Source organism: Nerophis lumbriciformis, linkage group LG36 (genome assembly GCF_033978685.3).
Source record: "Nerophis lumbriciformis linkage group LG36, RoL_Nlum_v2.1, whole genome shotgun sequence".
Classification (NCBI taxonomy): Eukaryota; Metazoa; Chordata; class Actinopteri; order Syngnathiformes; family Syngnathidae; genus Nerophis; species Nerophis lumbriciformis.
The window spans coordinates 1,660,947-1,676,534 of record NC_084583.2 but is presented as its reverse complement, the minus strand read 5'-3'; the positions used below and the strand labels follow the sequence as shown (position 1 = coordinate 1,676,534).

At 42.6% G+C, this 15,588-nt stretch overlaps 1 protein-coding gene across 10 annotated transcripts in view; it reads right to left on the bottom strand.

Annotated features, from left to right (window-relative positions):
- The window catches only part of atp11c (ATPase phospholipid transporting 11C), a 233,045-nt gene that overhangs the window by 18,066 nt on the left and 199,391 nt on the right, over positions 1–15,588 (bottom strand). For 4 of the 10 annotated variants that reach the window (XR_009811687.2, XM_061930439.2, XM_072912382.1 and 1 more), the window contains exon 29: positions 6,930–7,020. The exons of the other annotated variants lie outside the window; for them this stretch is intronic. Coding sequence is in view for 3 of the 4 variants with exons in the window: in XM_061930439.2 (XP_061786423.1) it covers positions 6,931–7,020 (90 nt within the window). In the remaining variant the exon portion in view is untranslated. The remainder of the gene's footprint in view (positions 1–6,929; positions 7,021–15,588) is intronic. 10 annotated transcript variants of the gene reach the window in all.

The following is a 15,588-nucleotide window of genomic DNA, read 5'->3' as shown; positions in this document are numbered from 1 at the left end:
CAGGCACGGGTAGATTTTGCGCTGTGTGCAGGCGCCAAGTCCTGTTGGAACTTGAAATCTCCATCTCCATAGAGCAGGTCAGCAGCAGGAAGCATGAAGTGCTCTAAAACTTGCTGGTAGACGGCTGCGTTGACCCTGGCACCCCAAACCATCACCCAACCATGCAAATTTTGCATTTCCTTTGGAAATCGAGGTCCCAGAGTCTGGAGGAAGACAGGAGAGGCACAGGATCCACGTTGCCTGAAGTCTAGTGTAAAGTTTCCACCATCAGTGATGGTTTGGGGTGCCATGTCATCTGCTGGTGTCGGTCCACTCTGTTTCCTGAGATCCAGGGTCAACGCAGCCGTCTACCAGCAAGTTTTAGAGCACTTCATGCTTCCTGCTGCTGACCTGCTCTATGGAGATGGAGATTTCAAGTTCCAACAGGACTTGGCGCCTGCACACAGCGCAAAATCTACCCGTGCCTGGTTTACGGAACATGGTATTTCTGTTCTAAATTGGCCCGCCAACTCCCCTGACCTTAGCCCCATAGAAAATCTGTGGGGTATTGTGAAAAGGAAGATGCAGAATGCCAGACCCAAAAATGCAGAAGAGTTGAAGGCCACTATCAGAGCAACCTGGGCTCTCATAACACCTGAGCAGTGCCAGAAACTCATCGACTCCATGCCACGCCGCATTAACGCAGTAATTGAGGCAAAAGGAGCTCCAACCAAGTATTGAGTATTGCACATGCTCATATTTTTCATTTTCATACTTTTCAGTTGGCCAACATTTCTAAAAATCCCTTTTTTGTATTAGCCTTAAGTAATATTCTAATTTTGTGACACACGGAATTTTGGATTTTCATTTGTTGCCACTTCAAATCATCAAAATTAAATGAAATAAACATTTGAATGCATCAGTCTGTGTGCAATGAATAAATATAATGTACAAGTTACACCTTTTGAATGCAATTACTGAAATAAATCAAGTTTTTCAAAATATTCTAATTTACTGGCTTTTACCTGTATATATATATATATATATATATATATATATATATATATATATATATATATATATATATATGAAATACTTGACTTGGTGAATTCTAGTTGTCAATATACTCCTCCCCTCTTAACCACGCCCCCACCCCTTACCCCCCACCTCCCGAAATCGGAGGTCTCAAGGTTGGCAAGTATGTCGATATTGGCTTTTTGCCGGTATCCGATATTCCGATATTGTCCAACTCTTTAATTACCGATACCGATATCAACCGATACCGATATATACAGTCGTGGAATTAACACATTATTATGCCTAATTTGGACAACCAGGTATGGTGAAGATAAAGTCCTTTAAAAAAAAAAAAAAATAAGATAAATAAATTAAAAACATTTTCTTGAATAAAAAAGAAAGTAAAACAATATAAAAACAGTTACATAGAAACTAGTAATTAATGAAAATTAGTAAAATTAACTGTTAAAGGTTAGTACTATTAGTGGACCAGCAGCACGCACTATTATGTGTGCTTACGGACTGTATCCCTTGCAGACTGTATTGATATATATTGATATATAATGTAGGAACCACAATATTAATAACAGAAAGAAACAACCCTTTTGTGTGAATGAGTGTAAATGGGGGAGGGAGGTTTTTTTGGTTTGGTGCACTAATTGTAAGTGTATCTTGTGTTTTTTATGTTGATTTAATTAAAAAAACCCGATACCGATAATAAAAAAACGATACCGATCATTTCCGATATTACATTTTAAAGCATTTATCGGCCGATATTATCGGACATCTCTATACATATTGCATCATTATGCCTCATTTGTAGCTATATTTGAGGTCATTTAGTTTCCTTTAAGTCCTCTTAATTCAATTTATATCTCATGACACACTATCTGTATGTAATATGGCTTTTAATTTTTTGCGGCTCCAGACAGATTTGTTTTTGTATTTTTGGTCCAATATGGCTCCTTCAACATTTTGGGTTGCCGACCCCTGGTCTAGTAGAAGGGCAAAACCTGGCAGGAGAAGATGCACCAGCAGAAGAGCTCACCGTGGGCTTATGTCGATTATCAAACAGAGAAGATTCATCAATCTGCCAGAGATCCAGAGTGGAATGAGGCAAGAGTCACAGCTTCAAAAACCACCACATTCAGACCATATTTTCATGGATTTGATGTGATCCTCATTTCTTTATTTTCTGCAAAAACTGAGAAGTGATTTTTTTCACAGTATTCACATTTTTTGAAATCCTGTTTTCGTGGGTTTTATTAGCTTGAAGCCCAAATTATGTACAAATAAACAAGTAAAATACTTGAAATTGTTTAAGTTGTGGGTCCTGAATCTATAACCTTATGAATTTTAACATTTTGAATTGTATTATTGAACATTTTTCCATGATATTCACATTTTTTGGAAATGGTCTGTATTTGGCTTTATGGGGATGGACTCAGAGTTTTAGTCTACATAGAAATAACCAATAAAAACTATACATTGTTTATAATGTAATGCAATCATGATATATAATAATAATAAAATAATATTACATATTATTTATCATTACTATTTGCCATATATAACTTTTCGTTATTGTCAAAAAAAACAAAAAATTAAATGGACTCTAATCTCTGTTATCAAAAATGTAAATTAAATAAATATAGAACTAACACTACGTTGGGTTGTTTTTTTTCTGTTGCCATCACGGCATTCCCGCTCGTTCGCCCGTGTTGATGGGCTTATATTGCCCACATGGGTTGAAGCTGAATTATTCCCACAACGAACATTTGGCTTCGTAATCATTTTTTCCCTCTTCAGTTTTGTTACTTTGCGGAATTACTCACTAGTGAGTCGCGAGGCTGTGTGCTCCCCGCCCACCAAGACAAAGATTGTGAATGAGTGAAAAGAGGGCTCACTCTGTTGAATGTGCTCAGGTGCTGAGGGCGATGCAGAGAGTGAGACCTCTTTCTCCCTGTTTTGAAGCAGGAGGCTTAGAAAACACACACACGGACAAAGCAGTTTATGAATGTATTTCCACTTCATTTTTTGCTGAATTGATTGGGGAATAAGCGGTAGAAAATGGATGGATGGATGATTGAAAATCGGCAATTAAACTTTTTTCCAAGTGTTTGTTATTAGCGGCTGCGTCCACTGCAGCGTACACAAACCTGCTAAAACACTTTTGACTAGAGGTGAGGGAAATAATCCCTTTATAGATGCATCGCAATTCGGGCATGGATGGTTAGTAAACGTCAATGGACCAAACAATTTATTTACTGTAAATTCCTAAAATGTGTCTGACTGCAGAGAACCACCTCATTGAGTGATCCAACCAGCTCCGTATTATAAGGCACTTATGGTCCGGTTTTGCACACATTTTCATTAATTTAATAAATGTGGGAATTAATTCAACTGTTTCTTATTCCAAATGAATAGTTTGTTTTTTTAAGTTGCAAGTGATAAGTGCTTATTTAGTGAAGCGAAAACAAATGTAAAATATACAGTACAGGCCAAAAGTTTGGACACACTTTCTTCTCATTCAATGTGTTTTCTTTATTTTCATGACTATTTACATTGTAGATTGTCACATCAAAACTATGAATGAACACATGTGGAGTTATGTACTTAACAAAAAAAGGTGAAATAACTGAAAACATGTTATATATTCTAGTTTCTTCAAAATAGCCACCCTTTGCTCTGATTACTGCTTTGCACACTCTTGGCATTCTCTTGATGAGCTCCAAGAGGTAGTCACCTGAAATGGTTTTCACTTCACAGATGTGCTTGAAGCTCATGGAGAGAATGCCAAGAGTGTGCAAAGCAGTAATCAAAGGGTGGCTATTTTGAAGAAACTAGAATATAAAACATGTTTTCAGTTACTTCACATTTTTGTGCTAAGTACATAACTCCACATGTGTTCATTCGTAGTTTTGATGTGATAATCTACAATGTAAATACCGTATTTTTCGGATTATAAATCGCAGGTTTTTTCATAGTTTGGCCGGGGGTGTGATTTATACTCAGGAGCGACTTACGTGTGAAATTATTAACACATTACCGTAAAATATCAAATCATATTATTTATCTCATTCACGTAAGAGACTAGACGTACCGATAGAAGAGGAAGAGGCGCTTTGTCTACCTTTGGAGTTGGCAGAGTTGTTTAGAAGCGACACCGAGGGAGAAGATTTCATGGGATTTAGTGATTAGGAGTGACATATTGTTTGGTAAACGTATAGCATGTTCTATATGTTATAGTTATTTGAATGACTCTTACCATAATATGTTACGTTAACATACCAGTTGCTTATTTATGCCTCATATAACGTACACTTATTCAGCCTGTTGTTCACTATTCTTTATTTATTTTAAATTGCCTTTCAAATGTCTATTCTTGGTTTATCAATTAAATTTCCCCCAAAAATGTGACTTATAATTGGATTTTATCAAATAAGTTTCCCCAAAAAATGCGACTTATACTCTCGTGCAACTTATATATGTTTTTTCCCTTCTATATTATGCATTTTCAGCCGGTGCGACTGACTCTGGAGTAGGGATGTCCCGATCCGATATTTGGATCGGATCTGCCGCCGATATTTGCAAAAAAATGCGTATCGGCAAGGCATGGGAAAATGCCGATCCAGATCCAGTTAAAAAAAAACTCCGCTCCGTGTTTTCCAATGCACCGATTTAAATAATACATTCCACTTTTCTGCTGCTCCCTAATTTCCGTTCCGCATTTTCCAGCACACCTTCAACACATCCACAGGTCTGTGGATTCTCACACTTTTGCTTTTAGCTGCTGGCATTACACGACAGGCTCCTCTCACTCTTTCCTGTGTCTCCCTCTCACAGACAGCAAGCGCACTTTCTTACACACGTCACATACTGTCACGTCATACGTCACATACGTATACGTCCTCCCCGAGCAGAGAGGTAGCAGCATGGCTAACGTTAGCTGTGATGCTAGCGCAGCCGTGTGACCAACGTTCTCTCTAAGGTGCGCGCTTGTGCAATTGCGCACTGTTTAAGCGTCCTCTGCACATAGCAATTATATGCCACACACAAAATCAAATAAAAAAATAAGCGCATAACAATTTTCGACACACAGACACGACAGAGAAAACAGTTTTCGTCATCATTGTTCAAATATTATAACGTCTATCGAGACGCTTATCTCCGTTCGGTGCCACATGTCCACACCATCAAAATGCTGAGGCAAAAATTTCCAGATCAACACCGTATGAAAAAATTAGTGATTTTTTTAGTTGTGATTTCCTTCTCTGCATGAAATTTTAAAAGTGGCATATATTAATGCAGTATGAAGAAGAATGTTTTAATGTAGACATGCAAGCCTTGAAAGAAAATGTTGAAAATCAAGACTACATTTCCTGCAAATGGATGCATTTCTACCCTATATTTTAACTTTAGATGTATTCTCATATCAAACTCTTTTGGCTGTCTTTTTGACACTTACATCCGGCGCCCCCCTCCACACCCTGGATTATAAATAATGTAAATAATTCAATGTGATTATCTTGTGTGATGACTGTATTATGATGATAGTATATATCTGATAGTATATATCTGTATCATGAATCAATTTAAGTGGACCCCTACTTAAACAAGTTGAAAAACTTATTCGGGTGTTACCATTTAGTGGTCAATTGTACGGAATATGTACTTCACTGTGCAACCTACTAATAAAAGTCTCAATCAATCAATCAAAACACATAGAATCATCATACTGCTGTGATTATATGCATCAAGTGTTCATTCAAGGCTAAGGCAAAATATCGAGATATATATCGTGTATCGCAATATGGCCTTAAAATATCGCAATATTAAAAAAAGGCCATATCGCCCAGCCCTAGTTTCAATGATGCCATTTCTGTTTGTCATGTATAATTTTGTCTATTTTGTGTTTATCCTTGAATAAACAGGTCAGTTTCTTGTTACCAACCATTGTGTATTATTCAAACTCACCTAATTCAGCTGGCTAGTTGTTATCAAGAGTACTAAAACCCTTTTCAACATGATTCTGACAACTAAGTAGGCTAAATAACTTTAAACTTTAATACATGCTCGGATAGGCCATTATCGGTCGGTATCGGTCAGTATCGGTATCGGATCGGAAGTGCAAAAACAATATCGGTATCGGATCGGAAGTGCAAAAACCTGGATCGGGACATCCCTACTCTGGAGCGAAAAATACGGTAGTCATGAAAATAAAGAAAACGCATTGAATGAGACGGTGTGTCCAAAGTTTTAGCCTGTACTGTACATCAGTGGTCCCCAACCTTTTTGTAGCTGCGGACCGGTCAACGCTTGAAAATTTGTCCCACGGACCGGGGAGGGGTAGGGACGGGGGGACGGGGGGTCATTATGTTTTTTTTTGTCATAAAGAAAGTCAGTAATCAATTTGTAATCGAATCATGACGTGGCCAAAGATTCCCACCGTTACTTTTGACACAAAGGATGCGAGGCTCAACAAACCTAATTGCTGTCACTCAGAGAACGGAAAAAAACCTCAGCCTCTCATCGCACTAATCAAAGCCTGGATGTCGATTAATCGTGCAGCCCTACTCCACATATTTAGCTCCTGTCCCTTACTAGAACATTATTCCAACGAGGCACACACACACACACACACACTCAGACACACAGACAAGAACAAAATGCAGTGTCCAGCATGAGGTGGTCAACTTGAGCCTCATGCAGAACTTGGATGTGCTGATTTGACCTGACTGCACATGCGCAGGCAGCAGGCAGCTTGCATACTAAGTCCTCCTGCACACTGCGCCTCACGACTAGTGCTCACACAATGACAGGGGAGTGTGAGAAAGGCAGAGAGTCCAGTGGGGACGGTGCGAGAAGTGCAGGACAGAAAGAGTGGAGAGACTGTAAAAAAACCAGAGGGAAGGAAGGGAGATTAGAGAGACCTCAGTCACTCCAGGAGAAGCGGTGAGTGCTAGCGGTCTGCGACAACATGAAGATGGTGGAGGTCCCCGAGGAAGGAAGGCGGCGCTTCATCTTTTAGAGAGGCGGGGGTCCAGAGAGGAAGCGAAAGCAGAGAGAGTGAAACAGAGAGAGGAAAACGTGTTAAAGTGCTGAAGCGCATTTAGGAGAGAAAATGAGTGAATACAAGTTTACATGAGAGGGGTGTGTTAGGAAGAAAAGCACTGGTCACAATATTAGGTAGGATCCTGTTATAGGTGATGGATGTGACGTCATTATTAGTATTATTCTTGCCGCTGTTTTCTTGTCCAACTCTATTTCTGCAATGCACCACAAGTCGTGGCTGCAAATGGCCCTGGAGCCACACTTTGGACACCCCTGATGGTCATGAAAAGGGGCAAAATACCAACAATAATAATGGCACAACCGCAATAATTAGCATGTTATTAAGAGACTGTTTGCAACCTTTAGGGACGTGAAAAAAAAAAAGGGAAGACATTTTCTACCAGAACAAAGTGCTGCCATGAACAACATTTTGAAAAATCAAGATACATTTCCTGCAATTGGGTGCATTTGTATGCTATATTTTACATTTTGTCATGATCTGTGGTCTGGATCATGTTTTTATTATTTTCTGCGTTCCTGTTTTGGCCCTGCGATGAGGTGGCGACTTGTCCAGGGTGTACCGCGCCTTCCGCCCGATTGAGGCTGAGATAGGCTTCAGCGCCCCCCGCCACCCCAAAGGGAATAAGCGGTAGAAAATGGATGGATGGATGGAGTTCCTGTTTTTGTGCACCCTTGTTTGTTTTAGTTTCCATGACGACTGATGATTTTCACCTGCCTCTTGCGTTCGGGACACACCTGTCTCTAATCAAGAGACCAGTATTTAAGCCTGTCTTTGCCTGTGTCATGCGATTTATTTTCTTCATGCCTTGCCAAGTAAGTTTTGTTTGTTCATGCCACAGTTAGCAAGTTTTTTCCCTGTCCATAGTTTATGCTAAGTGTTAGCTTTTGTTTCCTGCGCTAAGTTGTGCCTTCACCTTGTGCGCCTTTTTGTTTGTACCTATTTGAGAGTCAAGATTAAATCATGTTCCTACCTTCACGCCTTGTCCAGAAAAGTCAGTTTGCATCCCGGGAGAAGAAGGTATAAGAACAAGCTGCGACCCCCCCCCCCGTTATGACACATTTAGATTTATTCTCACCTACCAACCTCTTTTGACTGTCTTTTAGACCAGTGTTTTTCAACCTTTTTGGAGCAAAGGCACTTTTTTTGCGTTGAAAAAATCCGGAGGCACACCGCCAGCAGAAATCATTAAAAAACGAAACTCAGTTGACAGTAAAAAGTCGCTCTCTCAATTGTTGGATGTGACTTTAAAGCATAACCAAGCATGCATCACTATAGCTCTTGTCTCAAAGTAGGTGTACTGTCACATCACGGCGTGACTTATTTGGAGTTTTTTGCTGTTTTCCTGTGTGTAGTGTTTTAATTCTTGTCTTGCGCTCCTATTTTGGTGGCTTTTTCTCTTTTTTTGGTATTTTCCTGTAGCAGTTTCATGTCTCCCTTTGAGCGATATTTCCCCCATCTACTTTGTTTTAGCAATCAAGAATATTTCAGTTATTTTTATCCTTCTTTGTGGGGACATTGTCGATTGTCATGTCATGTTCGGATGTACATTGTGGACGCCGTTTTTGCTCCACAGTAAGTCTTTGCTGTCGTCCAGCATTCTGTTTTTATTTATTTTGTAGCCAGTTCAGTTTTAGTTTCGTTCTGCATAGCCTTCCCTAAGCTTCAATGCCTTTTCTTAGGGGCACTCACCTTTTGTTTATTTTTGGTTTAAGCATTAGACACCTTTTTACCTGCACGCTGCCTCCCGCTGTTTCCGACATCTACAAAGCAATTAGCTACCACCTACTGATATGGAAGAGTATTACACGGTTACTCTGCCGAGCTCTAGACAGCACCGACACTCAACAACAACACATCATTTGCAGACTATAATTACTGATTTGCAAAAAATATTTTTAACCCAAATAGATAAAATTAGATAATCTCCCACGGCACACCAGACTGTATCTCACGCCACACTAGTTGTTGAAAAACACTATTTTAGACACTTACATTGCCAAAAGCCATTGCAATGTCTGCTCGCGGCAAACAAACATCCTAATCTACGATTTGATTCCCTCGAATGGCCTTGACGTTGTAAACAACAGGAACAGGCTGTTCTGAAAACACCTCTGAGGACACCTCAATGATGGACGCTTTTGACCTCCCTCCCTCCTCAACGACACCTGGAGTCAAACTTTTGCTTGCATGCAGAACGTCCCCAGGCCTATGAACACTACATCAACACACCCAAGACAATAGGCATATACACACCACCGCTTGATTCCCCTCGGGGTGATGGACGGCTGGCAGCGCTTCATAGCAGCAGTCGACCTCCAGGGCCCCAACTCCCCACCCCTCTGTTGCGAGTTGTCGTGATTATATGTAACATGTTTATGTGTGGTTTTTTTCCCCACTCCAGACTAGGCCCCCTTAGGAGCCCAGTCTGGATTGTGATTTTTTAATCATCTTCTTCCCCAGCGTTTTACCTTTTTCTCATCTTTTACGGGGCGCCTTTGGCGACCCATCAGCGTTCCTGTTCTGTAACCCTGTACACTAGAGATGCGCGGTTTGCGGACACAACCGCGGAGTCCGCGGATTATCCGCGGATCGGGCGGATGAAATTAAAAAAACTAAGATTTTATCCGCTCGCGGGTCAGGTCGGGCGGATCAATTTTTTTTTTTTTTTTTTTTTTTTTGCGGGTGGCAGTTAAACCAATTCGGAAATATATATACATAGTTAAATGTTGTTACCCACATACGAAAAACGAGCAGGCACCTGCTGCATATGCCACAACAGAAGAAAAAAAAAGAAGAGATGGACACTTTTACGGAGCGGAGAAGGGACGCCTCGCCGGGGTCCGGGACCGAGGCCCCTTCCCCCGAGAGGGCCCCACCGGGAGCCGTAGCTGAGGCGATCCGCGAGAAGGGCCCGACGCACGTCCAGGGTCACTACCGCGCCCACCGCACCGACACCCCGCCTCGTCCGCTTTCGCCGCGGCCGGCGTCACGCGCAGCAGGTAAGCAGCTTACCTGCCCGCCACCCCCGTGGCCGGGGGCTCGTAACATGGGTCACTCCGCGCGCTCCGCCCGCGCAGCTTACCTGCTTGCCACCCCTGTTGCCGGGGGCGCGTAACAGGGGTCACTCCGCGCGTAGTGCGCTCATGAAAGGGGTGGGGCTCACCCTGGTTGATATAGAGAGCAGGACGGTGGCCATGGAAGTTGGAACCCGCTAAGGAGTGTGTAACAACCCACCTGCCGAATCAACTAGCCCTGAAAATGGATGGCGCTGGAGCGTGAGCCCATATACCCGGCCGTCGCCGGCAGCGAGACGCGCTTGGAGGTGCGCTCAGCGCGGCTCCCATATGATTGCGCACTGGTGTGCGTCTGGGTCGTGACAGCGTGGCACGCGAATGTCTGTGCATTGGATCAGTCTCCTTTCTTTAACAGGCAAAAGCTTTATAACCTCACCATACCTGCCAACTTTTAAATCAGAAAAACCTAGTAGCCAGGGTCCAAGGGCCGCAGGCCCCGGTAGGTCCAGGACAAAGTCCTGGTGGAGGGTTCAGGGCTTCGCCCCCCGACGCAAAATGACTATTAGCATTCAGACAGGTTAAAATGTTGCTAAAACCATCACTTTTCTATCAGTCACAGTGACTTTTCAAAACAAAAATATTACAGCAAAAATCATATGGGTTGATTGACATGTTTATTCTGTAAGCTAACTTCAATAGTTTGAAATTATTTTGACAGTTAATGCCAGTTATCCTGTCAACCTTTCACAAGACTTCAATTTGTTAATTGAAAGTATAAATAGTATAAACACTTTTTACAGTATGTCGTGCTGTGAAATACAGCCGACAGGATTGCGCATGCATGGTGCAGGAGAACAAAGGACTTCTTTCATTTAAGGTTTGTGATAAACCATCAAACTCATTCGTTAAAAGGACTCTATAGTAATATAAAGCGAATTTTTCTGGACATTATCATGCAAGAAAAGTTTATTTTTGGGATCGCGATCACCGCGTAATGATTTTTAAAGGTTGCATTACATTATTAACTGTCCCATGTGATCAGCCAGTGCGATTGGAAGTCCATGCTCAATTATTGCCTCCGTAAATAAAACTTCGGCATTTATCACATCCAAAGAATCTGTTTGGGCGACGAAAAACGTTGAAAGTTTTCCACTTGTATCGCTAGCAACGGCATTAGACTTGTGTTTTTTTGTCCCAACGTGGTCTTTTACATCGCTAATTCCTCCGTGTCCGATCGAAAAATCTTGTCTGCACAAGGTGCAATTCGCGTAGTTTTCACCCTTTTTTTTAATTTTTTTATTAATATTAGATATATAACAACGGGCGGATGCAGTTCTGATCAAACGTTACATCGGGTGGATGGCGGATGGTTGACGACTTTCTGACGCGGTTGCGGATGAAATAATTGCCTATCCGCGCATCTCTACTGTACACTGTTTGTTTGTCTAATCTTGAACGGGTTTGTGCTGAAAACATAGTTTCGTTGTACTTGTGCAATGACAATAAAGTCCTATCCTATCCTACATGTCCCATGTAATGTACCACAGAATGTTTAGTAGATCATTTACTTACATTATTATCATTGAGAATGTCATGTCAAATTCTATAACATGCATTTCCCATTTAGCAACTCCATCATGGAGCCACGCCCCTTCAGGTAATACTGTTGTGACCTCTGTTTGCAATCCATCACGTCAAAAATATACCGTTGACTCTAAAACTACAACTGGCTTGGAACAGACAGTGCTGGGATTGTAGTAATCTAAATGTGACTAGCAGCAGCCGTTGACGTTGTGACTCAAAGAGGGAGCGGAGGCGACGGCAAGTAATCGCGCCAGGGGGTTAGCAAACTTGTTCCAGCTGTCCTGCAACTCAGCGCGGCGTTTAGGGAAGAGGAACAGCGAGTACCTGTGGCGGAAGCCAGCGTTCAACGCATTTTGTTTGGATTGTATTTTTATTGATATTTGTGACATTTTGACTTAATTACACTGATTTTTGCCTTTTCGCGGACATTTCACATGCCTGAACCTTTAGGCGGATGCCTACAGGGCGCTAACTTTGCAAATTGTTTTAAGCATTATATACCGCTTTCTTCTGGCTTTCAGCACGCAATGACGTAACACACACATTAGCTAATGATGGAAAAAGTTTGGGGCAGTACCTCTGGATTGGCAGACCGGGGTGGTGGTTCCTCTCTTTAAAAAGGGGAACCGGAGGGTGTGTTCTAACTATCGTGGGATCACACTCCTCAGCCTTCCCGGTAAGGTCTATTCAGGTGTACTGGAGAGGAGGCTACGCCGGATAGTCGAACCTCGGATTCAGGAGGAACAGTGTGGTTTTCGTCCTGGTCGTGGAACTGTGGACCAGCTCTATACTCTCGGCAGGGTCCTTGAGGGTGCATGGGAGTTTGCCCAACCAGTCTACATGTGCTTTGTGGACTTGGAGAAGGCATTCGACCGTGTCCCTCGGGAAGTCCTGTGGGGAGTGCTCAGAGAGTATGGGGTTTCGGACTGTCTGATTGTGGCGGTCCGCTCCCTGTATGATCAGTGTCAGAGCTTGGTTCGCATTGCCGGCAGTAAGTCGGACACGTTTCCGGTGAGGGTTGGACTCCGCCAAGGCTGCCCTTTGTCACCGATTCTGTTCATAACTTTTATGGACAGAATTTCTAGGCGCAGTCAAGGCGTTGAGGGGATCCGGTTTGGTGGCTGCAGGATTAGGTCTCTGCTTTTTGCAGATGATTTGGTCCTGATGGCTTCATCTGGCCAGGATCTTCAGCTCTCACTGGATCGGTTCGCAGCTGAGTGTGAAGCGACTGGGATGAGAATCAGCACCTCCAAGTCCGAGTCCATGGTTCTCGCCCGGAAAAGGGTGGAGTGCCATCTCCGGGTTGGGGAGGAGATCTTGCCCCAAGTGGAGGAGTTCAAGTACCTTGGAGTCTTGTTCACGAGTGAGGGAAGAGTGGATCGTGAGATCGACAGGCGGATCGGTGCGGCGTCTTCAGTAATGCGGACGCTGTATCGATCCGTTGTGGTGAAGAAGGAGCTGAGCCGGAAGGCAAAGCTCTCAATTTACCGGTCGATCTACGTTCCCATCCTCACCTATGGTCATGAGCTTTGGGTTATGACCGAAAGGACAAGATCACGGGTACAAGCGGCCGAAATGAGTTTCCTCCGCCGGGTGGCGGGGCTCTCCCTTAGAGATAGGGTGAGAAGCTCTGTCATCCGGGGGGAGCTCAAAGTAAAGCCGCTGCTCCTCCACATCGAGAGGAGCCAGATGAGGTGGTTCGGGCATCTGGTCAGGATGCCACCCGAGCGCCTCCCTAAGGAGGTGTTTAGGGCATGTCCGACCGGTAGGAGGCCACGAGGAAGACCCAGGACACGTTGGGAAGACTATGTCTCCCGGCTGGCCTGGGAACGCCTCGGGATCCCCCGGGAGGAGCTGGACGAAGTGGCTGGGGAGAGGGAAGTCTGGGCTTCCCTGCTTAGGCTGCTGCCCCCGCGACCCGACCTCGGATAAGCGGAAGAAGATGGATGGATGGATGGATGGAAAAAGTTTAGCTACTAATGTTGGCTATCGTTGAAAGTATATTCTATCGCAGGGGTGCCCATTACGTCGATGGCGGAGGGTGTGTCAGTCGATCGCCAGCCAGGCATTAAAAAAGTAGACCTAAAAATGAGCGATCATCAATCTTCACCAAGACGTCACTTTCGTCACTTGATTGACATTCACGGCACCCGAGGGTCTTGTGAGATGCTGCTGCCAGATCATTATTAAGAAAAAATGACCGACAGGAAGGCGAGAAGCACTTTTTATTTCAACAGACTCTCGTGCCGTACCCGCCGTCAAAACTCTAAAGACCGACTGCACAGTTCCTGTCTTCACAATTAAAGCGCTGCTTCATCCTGCCTGCGCTAACAAAATAAGAGTCTCTGAAAGTTGGCACGCACAAGCTAGCAAGCTACGGAGTTTGCCGCCAATGTATTTCTTGTAGAGTGTATAAAAAGGAGTATGGAAGCTGGACAAATAAGATGGCAAAAAGAAAACCACTTTCATGTGGTATTGGACAGAAAGGAGGACTTTTTTTCTCCTCCATTTGAAAATGTGGACGTTATAATCACTACTGTCTGATTCCACTCAATGCAAGTCATCACAATCAACTTATATTATTGTCTTCATGAAAAAAAGGAATGTTAAACATGCTTGTATTAACATTAAATATATTTAACCTGTTAACAAAAACATCTTTAATGAATAAATAAATATAAATTATATATATAATGAGGTAGATCCCCTCCACTTGGTCAATTGAAAAGTAGCTCGCCTGCAGAAAAAGTGTGGGCACCCCTGGTGTATCGTAACGACAACATGACCGCAAATTGTTAGTTGCTTCTCTCTGACTGCTAGTGTGTGTGTGTGTGTGTGTGTGTGTGTGTGTGTGTGTGTGTGTGTGTGTGTGTGTGTGTGTGTGTGGACGAGACAGCGGTGAGAGGCAGCGCTAAACGCCAGGCAAATTCCTCCGGCAGACAAGCAATTTTATTCAATATAATTACCGTATTTTTCGGAGCATAAGTCGCACCGGAGTATAAGTCGTACCTGCCGAAAATGCATAATAAAGAAGGAAAAAAACATATATAAGTCGCACTGGAGCCAGGCCAAACTATGAAAAAAACTGCGACTTATAGTCCGAAAAATACGGTAGTAAGTAATTGGGAAATTAAAAAAAATATATACAGTCTTCCCTCGTTTAACGCTGGGGTTACGTTACAAAAAATACCCGCTTCAAGTGAAATCCGTGTAGAATTTGTGTTTCTGTACATTATATATTTTTTTCGTTTACGCTATGTTTTGTCATTTACAGGATGTTTTTTTTTTTCATTTACTGTGTATGTTTTTTTTGTTTACATGTTTTTTAACATTTTTTTTATTATAGGTTTTTTCATTTACAGTATTGTACAGTATATGTTTTGTCGTTTCTTATATATGTTTTAAGTCCGTGAAAGCCCTAACCATACACTTTATAAACTTTTCTCAGACAGGCATTAACATTTTTTCACATTTCTCTCGTTTAAACACTCCCAAAGTTCGAGCCTTCGTGGATTTAAAAATATAAGTACAGTACGCTACTGTATTAAAGAATGAAACCTGTTTTTGACCTATAAACAGTGTTGTGTTGTTACTTTGTAACGCGTTACTGTAACGCCATTACTTTCGGCGGTAAATAGTAATCTAACGCGTTATTTTTTATATTCAGTAACTCAGTTACCTTACTACATGATGCGTTACTGCAGTATCGGCTAGAAACTGGGAAGATCTGAGTGTGTTTTATTGGGGCGCTGCGGAAGAGGCGACAAGGAAGAGGCTCACCGTTTGCTGTCTATGTGTGTGTGTGTGTGTGTGTGTGTGTGTGTGGGAGGGGGCGTGTCTGTGTTAAATAACAAGACATGGCGAAGCCTGAAGCAGAGTTTCTTAACATGGAGATATTCTCACTACTTTTCTTTTGAC